Raw genomic sequence first — 14,704 nt, 5'->3', positions numbered from 1 at the left:
CCCTTAGAGTTAAAGGAGAACTCGATTGCCTTATTTGCAAAAATGGAAAAGTGTATTTGGTCAACAGCCTTGTCAATTCTTCCTTATTTACGTATAATATCCACAAGCATGGAATCAACTTCCATCTGTACATAGTTGCCCAGCTCTACTTTGCCATTTACCTCAACCCTAGCGGTGCTTCTGTGTTGAGACTGCTTATCTAGATGAGTCACAATTTTCCTTCAGCCAGAAGGAATGACCACAGTCACCATTCTCAGTGCTTAAAGGAACTCTGCTTACATAAAACTGATTCCATTTTCCTCCCTGGTCTATTACTCCAGGCTGAAGACCATGGAGTCCTACTTGACCCTGAGCTTCTTCTCAGTCTGTGTTCACTCCCATTCTCAAGCTTTCCGTCCCTCCTAACACATCTTAATTTTAAAATCCTTATGTTCACCTTTAAATTCCCCCATGACCATAATTCTGCTACCTATTGAAATATACTTTTCTCCCTAACCCTTCTGTTTTTCAACTCTTGCATCCTGTGTAACCCTTCCTCCACCCAACAGTTTCTGACTCTGCTTTTTGGCCATGCTCGCTACAATTTCCTGTGCAAATGCCGCTGGCTGTTTTCTCTCTCTCTTCAGAAACCTGAAAAGCCTTCTCCCTCCCTAAGAGTTCTAAACTTGTTTCTGTGGCTTGTAATTATGTTCATCCTTCTACTTTGTAAATTGCTTTGGGACATTGTGTATTAAACATGCTATATCAGTGCAAGTTTTGAAATAACTCTAGACCGATATCGAGTTGAATTGTGAACTGACATATAGTCCATTAACTCCACTGACTTGACTAATCCAACTCACCTCTAATCTGAATCAAAACTCTGGCTATAATCATCCTGGTCCCCTTAGCAATTTCACCTGAGCTCTGCTTTGGCAACAGGTCAGGATGGGTGCATAGCTGGTGAGAAGGGAAATTCTGGAAAATGTTAGTGGGGCTCATCAGACTGGCATACTGACTTTCATCTTAACACATTTACAGGGTAAATCATGCCTAACAAATTTATTACAATTCTCTGAAAAGGTAATAAGCAGAATAGATAAAGGGGAACCAGTAGATGTAATATATTTGGATTTCCAAAAGGCACTCAATAAGGTACCACACATAACGCTACTTAATAAGACAGGAGCCCATGGTGTTGGGGGTAGTACATTAGCATGGATAGAGGATTGGCTAACTAATAGAAGGCATAGAGTTGGGATAAGGGGGGCACTTTCAGGATGGCAACCTGTAACTAGTAGAGTGCCACAGGGATCAGTGCTGGGGCCACAATTATTTACAATATATATTAATGACTTGGATGAGGGAAGTGAATGTACTATCACCAAGTTTGCGGATGACACAAAAATAGGTGGGAAGTCAAGTGGTGAGGATGACAGAAAGATAGAGACAGGTTAAGTGAGTGGGCAAAAACTTGGCAGATGGAATATAATGTGGGAAAATGTGAGGTTATGCACTTTGGCAGGAAGAATAGAGGAGCTGAATATTATTTACATGGAGAAAGACTGCAGAAAGCTTAAGCACAGGGATTTGGGGGCCTTTGTGCATGAATCGCAAAAGATTAGCATGCAAGTTCACCGGGTAATACGGAAGGCAAATGGAATGTTGGCCTTTATTTCAAAGGGAATGGAATATAAAAATAGGGAAGTCTTCCTAAAACTATACAAGGCACTAGTTAGACCACACCTAGAATACTGTGAGCAGTTTTGATCCCCTTGTCTAAGGGAAGATGTACTGGCATTGGAGGCAGTCTAGAGAAGGTTCACTAGGTTGACCCCTAGGCTATGGAGGGATTTTCTTATGAGGAGAGGTTGATTAGGGTGGGCCTGTATACATTGGAGTTTAGAAGAATGAGATACAACCTTATTGAAACACATAAGATTCTTAAGGGGCTTGACACGGTAGATGCTTGTTTGTCCTTGTTGGGGAGTCTAGGATCAGTGGGTTTAATCTCAGAGTAAGGGATCACCCATTTAAGATAGAGATGAGGAATTTCTTCTGAGGTTGGTGAATCAAAGGGCTGTAGAGATTGAGTTGTTAAGTATATTCAAGGCTGAGATACAGATTTTTAATCAGTAAGGGAATCATGAGTTATGGGGAAAAGGCAGGAAAGTGGAGTTGAGGATTATCAGATCAGCCATGATCTCATTGAATGGCAGAGTGGATTCGATGGGCCGAATGGCCTACTTCTCCTATGTCGTATGGTCTTAAATGCCATTACAAATGTGGAGATGGGACTTTTGAATGGAAAAAGTTGACAGAAACTTGACAAAGGGATAGAAGATTTTGTAGACGCAAGATGTGTGCAGTCATAAAATTTGTCAAGTATACAGTTCTTATTTTGTACTTGCATTGTGCAACATAGGTGGGCATGCAGGCAGGTTATTGGTTCAATAATCTAATACTGCAGATAACTATCTGATAATACTATTCTGAAACACAGTTCGGGGAGAGGCTTAAGATCTTCCTCGTTTCCTCCCTTCCTTCTATAGGGGAATATTTGGCACGGCTGAGATTGGAAATTTCTGCCCCAACTTTCTTTTGCGTTACTGTTCCAAAAATATGTGCCGCCATGCCTCTGTGTTGCATATGATTTTATACAATATACTGTATACCCATCGTCAAATGGATTATTTTCCTTGCCACTCCTTCCTGAATAAGGATTGTTTCCAGATATCTTTAACTGGCTGAGAAAGGTGCTGAGGCAACATGATCAGCATACAGGTTGTTGTTTTCTTACATTTATTAAATATGTATTTAGCTGAGGTTCACTTGAGCAGAAGACTAGTGGAAAACCTTTTCAAGGTATAATGCTCAGACTGATAAATATAAAATCAACAAGCTTCAATTAAACAAACGTGACCCAAAAATGGATCAACAAATTAAAAGCATTATAAAGAGGAAAAATTATAACTACAGACCCAGACAAGGAAAAGGAATTCACTGCAATGAATATAATGAAGTGGACAAGTTAAAGGGTGGCCAGAGGTGTAAAGAAGAGCAGTAAAAAGCATAGAGGATAAGCTTTACAGTAAAAGTATTCCTGCAATGCTAAAGCAATAAGAGATCAGTCAGAAGCAGTGATAACCACAAGTTGAAAATAAAATTGAAATTGAGGACAAACATAAAATATTCTGGGTGATTCCTTCCTTACCCCCTAATCTGATGAGGGAAGAAATAAATAGGCTCTCCCCTGACTAATCCAACTCACCTCTGATATGACTCAAAAGTAAAACCGGTAACTTCAAATTCAATATAAGCAATATGCAGTCCAATAGAAGCTAAAATGGCTCAAAACAAATCAGGGATGTATTTATCCCAGAGTGCTGAAGAGAATAGGGAGGAGGTCTGTGAGGAGCTCAGGGCCATGATGAAGGAGACATGAGAGATTGCAAACTGGCCAATGTGCTTATATTTTAAAGCACTGATAAAACATTAGTCTCACTTTAATTATTTACATGTGCTATCAGGAGTAAATTTGAAGGGTGTACACAGTTGTTAATTGTATGTTAAATAGTAGGCAACATGGATTCAGAGAAAAATAATGAAGAAAGGTCATATGGACTCGAGACGTTAACTCTGCTTCTCTCTCCACGGATGCTGTCGGACCTGCTAAGTTTTTCCAGTGTTTTTTGTTTTTGTTTCAGATTTACAGCATCCACAGTTTTTGTTTTCATCGGAGAAAAATAATACCTGACTGACCTTTTCGACTTCTTTAAGGAAGTAATGTCTAAAATAGGTTGAGGAGTGCCCTACATAAAATACGAAAACTTCAACAAGATATTTGGTGAAGTCTGCATGAGAGGTTATTAATCATACTCAGTTGTGGAGATTCTGGGTAAACCATGCGAGTGACTAGGAGGGTAGAAAAGGATTGCTTGTTAGCACCAATATTGGAAGTGGGGAAGGGGAATACTGAGTAGGGTGTCCCAGAGCTTGATGGCCAGGAGACTGGTTTCTGTTGTTAGACGTCAAAATTATGAGAAGAAACATGGTTGGGTTTCTCAACGTAGAAAGAGTCTGCGAGCTGATATAGTTAAATGTGTGAGGAAAGTAAATCCAGAATATTAGTTTAAAATTGAGCATAGAACAAGGGGACAAAGATTCAAAACCAGTAAAGGAAATTCTTGAGGGATCAAGGAAAGGATTCCCAGATGAAGGGGCAAGCCCTGGAATAATTAGATGCTGTTCAGGGCTTTGGGGAGCTTCTGGATGGATGAGTTAAGATGCTCAAAAGATTTCCCTCATCCATAATTGTCTTGTTCTGGGGAATTGCCCAGCCCTGGGAACCATCTAAAAGTGCAATTTAAATCTCAAACTTTGGATGATTCTGAATGTCACACACAAATATTTACCCAAAAGTTAGAAGAATGAAAACCTCTTCTAATGTCTGGGTAACTACTGTACAGACCCAGACCGACCCCCGTACCCCCACAAGACTCCTCCAGCACCCCGAACCCCTCCATGTGACTCCCTCACCGGCTTGGTACTCCTCCACATTGTCACACCATCCCCCCCACCCCCCCCCCATTTCCGTGCCCAAGGTCCAACCAGCCCCCCATACCCTCCCCATCTGAGATACGAACACCCTCCACTCGAAGTCCAACTCCCACTGCCCGAAGTCTGACCTCCCTCACACTCCACCAGAGGTCCGACTGCTGTCCGCACACCCCTGCTGCTCCCCTCCCCCGCTAAAAAATACTGGAGGTCTCTCCCCCACCCCACTCCCCCATTCTCGAGGTCAAACACCCTCGGGGCCCCCCTCCCCAGCCCTTTGAGGACTGAGTCCCCTTGAGGTCTAACCTCCTTCCTCATCCCTCGGTTGAGGTCTGACCCCACCACCGTCCACCCCCTATTCAAGGCCTGAACCCCTCCATCCCACTTGATGTCTGACCCACCCCTTGTCACCGCCATCACACACACCCCCCCAACCCCCCCTTAAAATCTCGGGGTCTGAACACCACCTCGCCACACTTGAGGTTGGATATCCCAACCCAGCCAAGCCCCCCCTCCCCCCCACTCAAGTTCTGCCACCTGGGGTCTGGCCCCCGGCACCCCCTTCCCGGGTCCCATCCCTCCTTGCCCCCCCCCCCCCCCCCCCCCCCCCGATCCAGGATCATGAGGACTCGAAACGTCACCTGTACTCTTCTCCGCCGATGCTGCCAGACCTGCTGAGTTTTTCCAGGTATTTCTGTTTCTGTTTTTGCTTCGGTATCTTATCAGTCTGTAAGTAATTGTCATATTTAAATATAGAAAACTCAGTCTTCACACTGCCATCTTATGCTGTGCAAGTGCTGAAAAGCTACATCCAGGTTCTGGTATGAAATAGTTAAGCAGTGCGTTGCTACATCTTTACTTGCAACACCTTCTATTGCTGATGCATAAAATCTTACTTTTGAAATTCGAGCATGGGAGCCACAATTCTTGATCACGGGATTCTTTTTATTTTTTAAAGTGGGTGCTGATGGGCAATGCCTGAGCTTTCAATATTGCTACATCATGAAACCCTTTATTTGCTTTTGAAAGAATGATTTTGTATTTTGGGCTGACAATGAGGAATATTGCTGGCTTTATCTCAAACTCATGATTCTTTGCATTTTGACTTGTAACCAACACCTCAACTGAATAACTGACATTGGATTATATGATTTGCAGAAATGAATATCCAAGTGCTCGTCTGCTGAATGGTTAGCTACTATAAGTGTCAATTACAGTTCAGACTTTAATCCAATTCTTTTAACTTCACTACAAAATGGCAATTTCCATAAGAAGACCAAGTTTCCTATGAATGAAACTTGCACCTAGAATCATATGGCAAAGAAGGAGGCCATTCAGCTCATCATGCCTGTGCTGGCGTTCACAAGTAAAACATGCTGTGAACAGGATAGTGTGTCAGAGGACTAACAATTGTAATTGCACCAAACACATGGGTTGCCCACCACTTTTTCCTTGCTCTGGAAAGCAGTAAGCACTATGCTGCTCGACGGGTACATTCAGGTTAAAATTAAGTTGGGTTTTATTACACATAATTAATTCCATGTTTAGATGGAGTGCCTAAATGCAGTCAAAATTAAGTGCAGGAGGGGTCAAAATGTCAACACATTTCTTGCATTGTTTGCAATACATTTGGAGTAAACCATCTTTTGTAGTATCATTGTATGTGGAAGAGGTGACATTCCTTCTCACTAAGTTATCCCAAGTGTCATTTCCAGAACTGAAGTGGAGCTAATTGCTAATGAATACTGAAATAAAGTTGAGCAGCTAAAAGGAGCCATTATGTCACAAGTGTAGTGTTGAGATGTTAATTATGTTTTGTGCTCTTGTCGCGTGACAAATCAAACATTGATCACCTTCCACAAGAATGCAGAAATGATTATGATGTTGATCCACTGCTATGCAATTAAAAGGGATTCTTGACCTTTTTCAAAGTGATCAGTGCTAATATGCATTTCAGATACAAAAGTCATTTTTATGAAATGTTTTGCTGTGACTAGTTCCATTTTTTCTCCCAGTTCTCTTGAAGTTGTTTGACTTACGCTTAGTTGGTTGATGAGTCCAATTGCGTGAATGTTCAAGGTTGATTTAAGTCACTCGTTTTAAAATATGCTAGATTAACAGTCATTGAGTACTTGTAGAATTGGGTGTGAGTTAGTTCCAAAATGAGACCGAAGAGGTGGCTGGGTTTGAAATCAGACTGAGCACAAACATAGCTAATTATTCTTTTTTTGTTGTTGTTTGGTTCAAGCAGCTGGTCTGCATTAACTGTATACCAATAATATCACACTGCTACATAACTAATTGGTGAGAATTGGCAAGAGGCTATTGACTAAACCTTGCCTGGTTCTAAGCATTTACTGATGTGACCTTTTTGTGAGTGAGCGAAATGGGGGTTGGGTGGTGGTGGTAGGTGGTGTGCTGGCAGTGTTGATGTTGGTATAAATTATATGAGCCACTGCCAAAACAACAATTCTGCTTTATATATTAAAAAGTAAACAACTGGAACTTTGTCAGTTTGACTGTGTTAGAAACAAATATAGATTCAATTTTGGATTACCACTATAATTAATTATATACAACAGATAGAGGGGTTTATAAATGCTCAGCAGTGATGAGATCTTACAATTGATTAATGTAATATAATCCACACAACCATTTTTCACCTTTTTAACTTTTTCTACACAGGAACCTAATGATGCATTAATCTGAAAAGGTAAGGAATGACTTAATTCAGTCTCTGCTGGGCTTTCTAACTTAATATTTAATGTAAGTGTTAATTTGCTAAAATGTGAAAGCTGAAAATGTTTACATTTGTGCATTTTTAAAGTGGACGATGTGAGGAATAATTTGCTAACTAAAGTACGATCTTATTTTAACTGTAAAGTTTGTGTTTGGGAATTGTATATATCAATTTGTAGAGCAAGAGCATAATTTTGTACCTGTCCAGATAACTTTGGACTGAGTTCACCTTAGCATTTTGGAGTCCTTTTGAAAGTTGGGATTACTTGCAATTTAAAATACATGATTTGTTATGCAGTTTTATCCTTGAAGATGGTGCATTTGATTTCAGTGCACAAGTCTTATTGCAATAGTTTACCATCATTCCTACTAATGTAAGCATGCACAGAAGAAATAAAGGTGAAACTTAAAATATACGTGCATAAATGGATATTAAAAATTTGTGCCACTGGAATTAGTAATTTCACATGATTGGAATGAAGGGCACAGCCAGATGTAAGCACTCTACCCTAGAGTCAAGTGAGAGGAAGCAAGATTTATTTACAGAGATCTGGTATTTTACAGTGAGAATAAGCTGCTAGAACTTGTTTCAAGATTTCAGCACAAACTTGAAGGGTTCAGATCACGATGAAACTGAGAGGATGTGACGAGTGGAGTCCCACAGGGGTCTTTACTGGGGCCTCAACTTTTTACGATCTACATCAATGACTTAGATAAGGGGAGTGAAGACATGGTGGCTAAATTTGCAGATGACACAAAGATAGGTAGGATAGTATGTTGAGAAGAGGACATGAGGTTGTAGATGGATATAGATAGGTTGAGTGAGGGACAAAGATCTGGAAAATGGAGATTAATGTGGGAAAATGTGAAGTTTTACACTTTGACAGGAAGAACAAAAGGGCAGAGTATTACTTAAATGGAGACCGGCTGCATAATTCTGAGGTACAAAGGGATCTAGGTGTTCTAGTACATGAGTCACAAAAAGTTAGTATACAGGTACAGCAAGTAATTAAGAAGGCTAACAGAATGCTATCCTTACGAGAAGGATTGAATATATAAGTAAGGATGTTATGCTTCAGTTATACAGGGCATTGGTGAGACCGCACCTTAAATACTTTGTGCAGATTTGGTCCCCTTATTTAAGGAAGGATGTAAATGTATTGGAGATGGTTCAGAGGAGGTTTACTCGATTAATACCTGGAATGAGTGGGTTGTCTTATGAGGAAAGGTTGGACAGACTGGGCTTGTTTCCACTGGAATTTAGAAGAGTGAGGGGTGATTTGATTGAAGTTTACAAGATCCTGAATGGCCTTGACAAGGTGGACATGGAAAGGATGTTTCCTCATGTAGGGGGCACTGTTTTAAAATTAGGGGTCACCCTTTTAGGACAGAGATGAGGGGAAATTTTTTGAGAGTTGTGCAACTTTGGAATTCTCTGCCTCAGAAGGTGATGGAGGTGAATATTTCTAAGGTGGGAGGTAGATAGATTCTTGTTAGGCAAGGGAATCAAAGGTTATCGAGGTTAGATGGGAATGTGGAAATCGAAACAAGATGATCGGCCATGATCTTATTGAATGGCAGGGCAGGCTCCAGGGGCCCAATGGTCTACTCCTGTTCCTATTTCCTATGTTCTTATGCGGTGCTTAAGAAAAAATTGTATTGCGCTGCTGTTTGTAAACTGACTGTACACACTTGATTTTGGTAAAATATATTTACACACATTTATATCAAGAAAGATTTATTCTTTCCAAATATTTGAGCAGTCACATGTTACGCTGTTTTATTAGGAAAAAGTAGTCCAGGTTTTAAAGTTTGACTATCTTCGGGCATTGAGTTCCTATTCTTAAATTCCAACTGTTTCCATGTTTGAGTAGGTGTGCCACCCCTCATTCTCCATTGGGTTTTCAATATGCTGACCATTCTTTTCAGACATACGAACATTCTGTGCACTCAATTGTCACATTGATACCCTGCAGGATTTTTTGTTAAACTTAAGAGACTTTGTTTACAAATCAAGCTCCTCTATTACACTTAAAATGTGCCTGCACAGAGAAGTGACATCTGTGTGTAAAGTTGCATTCTGCTCAGAGGTTCTCCTCATTACTCATTTCTGTAACCAATGATGGAATGAGCAAGTTACAAGATATTTGACTGCTTTGAGGTTCATCACAGTAATGTGGGATAATTTGATGTTGCCCTTCCCCACCACTCTTTCTCCCCCCTCCCCAGCCCCCAATGCACGCTTCCTCAGACAAATGGTTCTCACATCTGACTGTAATTAATAGATAGATTGAATCCCACTGACATTGCGCCACAGGGTGGTGATGCATTTTGATCACTTTGAGTCTATATAAAGACTATATATTCAATGAAGCAGATGACAATGAAAACCTTTGTTTGTGTTTTGTTATAGGCTGTTTGATTTCTTCATTTAAAACAATTGAGGGTGCCATGGCTGGAAAATCAACTCTACTGAAGGTGATCCTACTGGGAGATGGAGGAGTGGGAAAAAGTTCACTCATGAATAGATACGTTACCAATAAATTTGATATACATCTATTTCACACAATAGGAGTTGAGTTTCTAAACAAAGATTTGGAAGTAGATGAACATTATGTGACAATGCAGATATGGGACACTGCTGGCCAGGAGAGGTTTAGGAGCCTTCGGACACCATTCTATCGAGGCTCTGATTGTTGCCTCCTTACTTTTAGTGTTGATGATCACCAGAGCTTCCAAAATTTGGGCAATTGGAAAAAGGAATTCATCTACTACGCAGATGTCAAGGAGCCAGATAGTTTCCCATTTGTGGTTCTAGGTAATAAAATTGATGTCACTGAAAGGCAAGTTTCAACAGAAGAGGCTCAGGCTTGGTGCAAAGAGAACGGTAACCACCCTTATTTTGAAACAAGTGCAAAAGATGCTACCAATGTTGCAGTGGCCTTTGAAGAAGCTGTTCGTCGAGTTCTTGCTGCCGATGATAGATCTGACAGTTTCATGCAAACAGACACAGTGAATCTAAACCGAGGGAAGAAACACAGCTCTTTCTGCTGTTGACTGGAAGATGCAATCAACTTTCCACTGTGTGCCATTGATTTACTGACTGGTGTTGATTGGGTTCATACAGATCTGCTGGAGCTGTTTTGAGGAAACTGATGTCAACCAGCTGAAAACCTGGGTTCCATTGGTTGTGAAAGGGTTTGGATGTACACACGCACAATGCTAATGTGACGAGTTTTCCATGGGTAATCGACTTATTCATTGGCCACATGATGAGATTTAGACAAAAGGGTTTTGAGAGTTTAAAATCAACTTTTAAAAATGGCAAAACTACACAAGCTTTAAATTTAAAAAAAATGAATTTGGTGTTGGTATTTTTAACTTAAGTATAACAATATTTTGTGCATAAAACCATACTGTAACTTGGATAATGGTTGGGAAATTGGAACTTAATTAACTCTAAACATTTGTGTAAACTGTTTGTTCCATAAAATTCTCCTTTATGTATTGGTGCTCCTAATCTAACCCTAAAATATGCTGGGGTGGACTGTTAATGATTTTTTCCCCCTTCCTTGCAAATAAAATAAAGTTCTAATTATTTACTGGTCTTGGATAGAAACCTTCTGTCTATTCTCATTCCCTAATTTCGAGTGTGTAACTAAACAGTCTACTGATCATTATTTTTTCTGTTGAACAATGTATTTGCAGGTACTGAAACATCATCTACATATTGAGTTCGGTTTAAGTTTGCAGAATGTTACAATGTCAAATAACCGTGAGATACCATTCCATTGTAGCTGCATTAAGTTTGAGAAAATGTAGAGGTTTGCTCAACAATGCTTGGTTAGCCAACTGCCAGGGTTCAATTTGTTAATGCACAGCTAAGCTAAGAAGTGTTGGGATCACACGGAATGATACAAAGGTACCGAGTATTTTGAAATAACTTGTCGAGGACTGAAATCATTTCAATTAAATTCTTCTTTATATATTAAAAAGTAACTGTTCATCACCATTACAGGAAGCACCTTTTGCATTCATTTTTTCTTTCCTCAGGGTTTAATGTAAAACAAGTTTTGCTTGTAGTTGCTGCTGTTGTAGTTTGGGCAATGGTATGTTGTCACATACTGGACTGACTTGGACTTTTTAATTACTCCAATTATTAAATTGTACCTTTGTGTACATTGGTGAGACTAAAGATCTTCCAAGATTTGAATCTGTTGAATGAGATTAAATTTACAAACGCTAGCTTGTAGCTCAGTATTTTAAGATTTTGGCTCTTCCTGCTGCAGTATGTTCCATTGCATGCCAAAGCTGGGTAATTTAATTTAATTTAAAATATATGAATATTTTACCACAAAATGTTTATTTCCTTTCCATTTTTCCCTTTGTGCAACTTGGACTTCTCTAGCAAGAGTATATGTTGCAAGCCTGCTTAAAGACCTTGCTGCTGCTTAGCTGGGTATTAGCTGTGCAATATAACCTGGCTGTCCAGTTTTCCCTTTGCTCCCTGTAGTATCTTTCTATAGTTAGTAGCACAGTTGAGAGCAGGAACAAAGCTTGTGGGAATTACTGAGGCAACTTATATTTTAGCACACTGCAGTGCAGTTGGAAGACCCAACACGATGAACCATTATATTCTTGCAGAGAGCTGTTTATTAAGCACAATGACAGATTTATTATTGAATGGCCGGACCAGGCTATACTTAATGAAACAATCAATTCAATTAAAGTAGTGAAAGGCAGAATTAAATCCAAAAATAAAAGTGCTTTATTTCTAAGCTTTGCAGTAAATGTTCTTCTTGTAATAGTTAAATTGTCCCATTTACCACATTAGGATCTCTACTGTCAACCTTGGCTGATAAGTGCTGCTGAATTATGAAGTGGAAGTAAACTTTTAATGTTGGTATGGGTTACATTTGTTAACAAATCACTGAATTCCCTCTGCCAAGAATTGAGTAACCATTCCTAAACACATCCTCTTTCCAGTCTGTCACCATACTTTCTGATCACTGCTTTTGTTAATTGCTGTATAAAATTATTCAATCACTCGCTGATTCTTTTGGTCTTTTTTTCTTCAGTAACTGACACTCCCTACAAAGTAAGGTTTTTAAGAATTTGGAAATCAGTTGCACATTCCATTTTGCATTTTACTCATTGATTTTTTAATATCTCCCATTGAAGTTTTCACTTGAAAACCTAGGTCTATCTCAAAGACTTGGAGCTTTGGATTCAGGTTTCAGCCTTTGCTCAATGGTCACATTCTGACTTTTGAGTCAGAAGGTTAAATTCAAACTCCATTCCAATACTTCACATAATCTTGGATGACACTAATTAAGGAGGGTGAAGCTATCAGATAAGATCTTAAAGCAAAACAATGCTGGGCTGCAAATCTAAAATAAATATGGAAAATACTGAAAATACATAGGTTAAGCAGTCTCTGGCAGGAGAAACAAAGGCAAAAATGAGGTTGGTAATGAGAAAAGTAAAGAAATAAAAGATGGGTCTAAATGATCTGTTAACGACAGCAGCTTATTTATTACCAGTACCTGCTAACAGGAAAAGAATTGATAAAATCAATGTTGAATCTGGATGGTGGTCAACTGCTTAACCAAAAGATATGTTTGCTGTTCCTTGAGATTTGTTGCAATAGTGTAGGGGACCAAGGACAGAGGTCAAAGTGGGATAGAGAACTAAAATGACGACTAGAAATTGTCACGATTATGAACTGAACAGATGTGTTCAAAATGATCGCCCAATCTGCATTTAGTTTCCCTAATGCAGAGGATTTTTCCTTGCTTGCGATGCATATGGTATGTTAAAGTTTAAGTAAATCACTGATCCAGAAGACATGTTTGAGGCTTTGGATTGTGGTGGAATTTGGGGATGTAGTATCAATTTACCCGTTAACCCTTATTCTCAAGTTCTGAAATGATTCAAAGTAATACCCTTACTGATGACAGTGATTATATTTTATTCAGCATAACTAATGCTTGACGTATGCTGATAATCTGAGCAGAAGTGTCAATGCACAATGGCATTAGCATTATGCCCTGGGGAGAAGCACAATCTGCACATTACTATTCCTTGGTCAAGCCCCAGGTATCATGTCAGTCAATGCAACACAATATTTCTACAAGCTCTGCTCAGGGAATCCCTTCTTAAACTTTCTACAAGCAACAAAGCCATGGTGACTGATTTAACCCAATCATTACCTTGCTATTATCTGAGTTGTCCAAATGTAATCGTTTCATGTACCCATCTGATTGCCCATGCCAGGTTAGAATCTCATTTCCTACATTAAGTCTTAATCAGCTTACACACATTTCAAATTCTAAGCTTGGTTAAAGCAAGAAAAGCATGAGGCCCTGGTACTTATTTTGTCTCAGCACTACCTACATTTGGACTTGCAATTCTACTAAGGTGCTTTAGTTCACACAGCAGCCTATTTGTTTTTAAAACCTCTGGGGTCAAAAATTACTTGGTCAACAAAGGCCCAGACCAGTTTCCCATCAATTGTTGGTATCTCAGCTGCTTTTACCCAGAGCATGTTGCAATCAGGAATAAAAAAGTTCAGCATAACAATGACATTAAATTGTGCAATCAATCATAGTTTGTCCTTGAGTTGGGAAGGAAAAGGACAGTTGTTGGAGCTCCTGTGTTTGCATAGGAAGGTCAAGTAGGAAGAGTTTGGGGATTGATGGAAGAGTGGAATGGGTTGTTGTGAAGTCAATGGTCCCTTTGGAATGATGAAAGGGGAGGGACAGGAAAGATGTTTTTTGGAAGAAATGAGGATCTGTTAAATGTTCATGTGGGTAGTCCTACAATGGTTCTGGGAAGGAAGGTGTAAGAGAAGTGCAGGAAATGGAATGGATATGGGTGAGGGCCCTGGTCAACCACAGAAAAGGCAGACTGGTATGAAAAGTGGCATTGTTAGAGTAGATGAGCCAAAACTGGAGAACTGTCCCTACAGGAAGAAACATGGGAGGAAGAGAAGTCAAGTTCTGTCGAAGGGTCATGAGGACTCGAAACGTCAACTCTTTTCTTCTCCACCGATGCTGCCAGACCTGCTGAGTTTTTCCAGGTAATTCTGTTTTTGTGTTAGAGAAGTCAAGTAGCTGTAAGTTTGTGGGCTCATACTAGATGCTGGTTGACCACCCATCACCAATAATGGTGAGAAAGAGAAGAAATGGACCATGTGAAGGCAAGCAGTGAGGGGAGGGGGTGTTGGAACCAAAGTAGAAGTTTTTTTTAGCTGGAGGTCTGAGCAGGAAGCAGCAGTGAACATAATCACTGATGTACTAGAAAAAAGGGAAGGGACCTGAGTAGCACTGGAACAATGTTCAACGTGTGCCTTGAAAATGCAATGACAAGGTCTTGGTGTTCTCACCGTTTTTCTTGGATTTGTCTGGTAATAAAGGCCCTGTTGGAG

General features: G+C 39.9%; 1 protein-coding gene across 2 annotated transcripts in view; it reads left to right on the top strand.

Moving 5' to 3' along the window:
• Positions 1-12,321, top strand: part of rab9a (RAB9A, member RAS oncogene family) — a 51,425-nt gene extending 39,104 nt beyond the window's left edge. For both annotated transcript variants that reach the window (XM_041212025.1, XM_041212024.1), the window contains exons 2-3: positions 7,222-7,249; positions 9,689-12,321. In XM_041212025.1, coding sequence (XP_041067959.1) covers positions 9,727-10,332 — 606 coding nt within the window. In that variant the 5' untranslated portion in view covers positions 7,222-7,249; positions 9,689-9,726 and the 3' untranslated portion in view covers positions 10,333-12,321. The remainder of the gene's footprint in view (positions 1-7,221; positions 7,250-9,688) is intronic.
• Positions 12,322-14,704: the final 2,383 nt, after the last annotated feature.

This window comes from Carcharodon carcharias, chromosome 18 (genome assembly GCF_017639515.1).
Source record: "Carcharodon carcharias isolate sCarCar2 chromosome 18, sCarCar2.pri, whole genome shotgun sequence".
Taxonomy (NCBI): domain Eukaryota; kingdom Metazoa; phylum Chordata; class Chondrichthyes; order Lamniformes; family Lamnidae; genus Carcharodon; species Carcharodon carcharias.
This window is presented reverse-complemented; position numbering and strand designations above follow the sequence as displayed.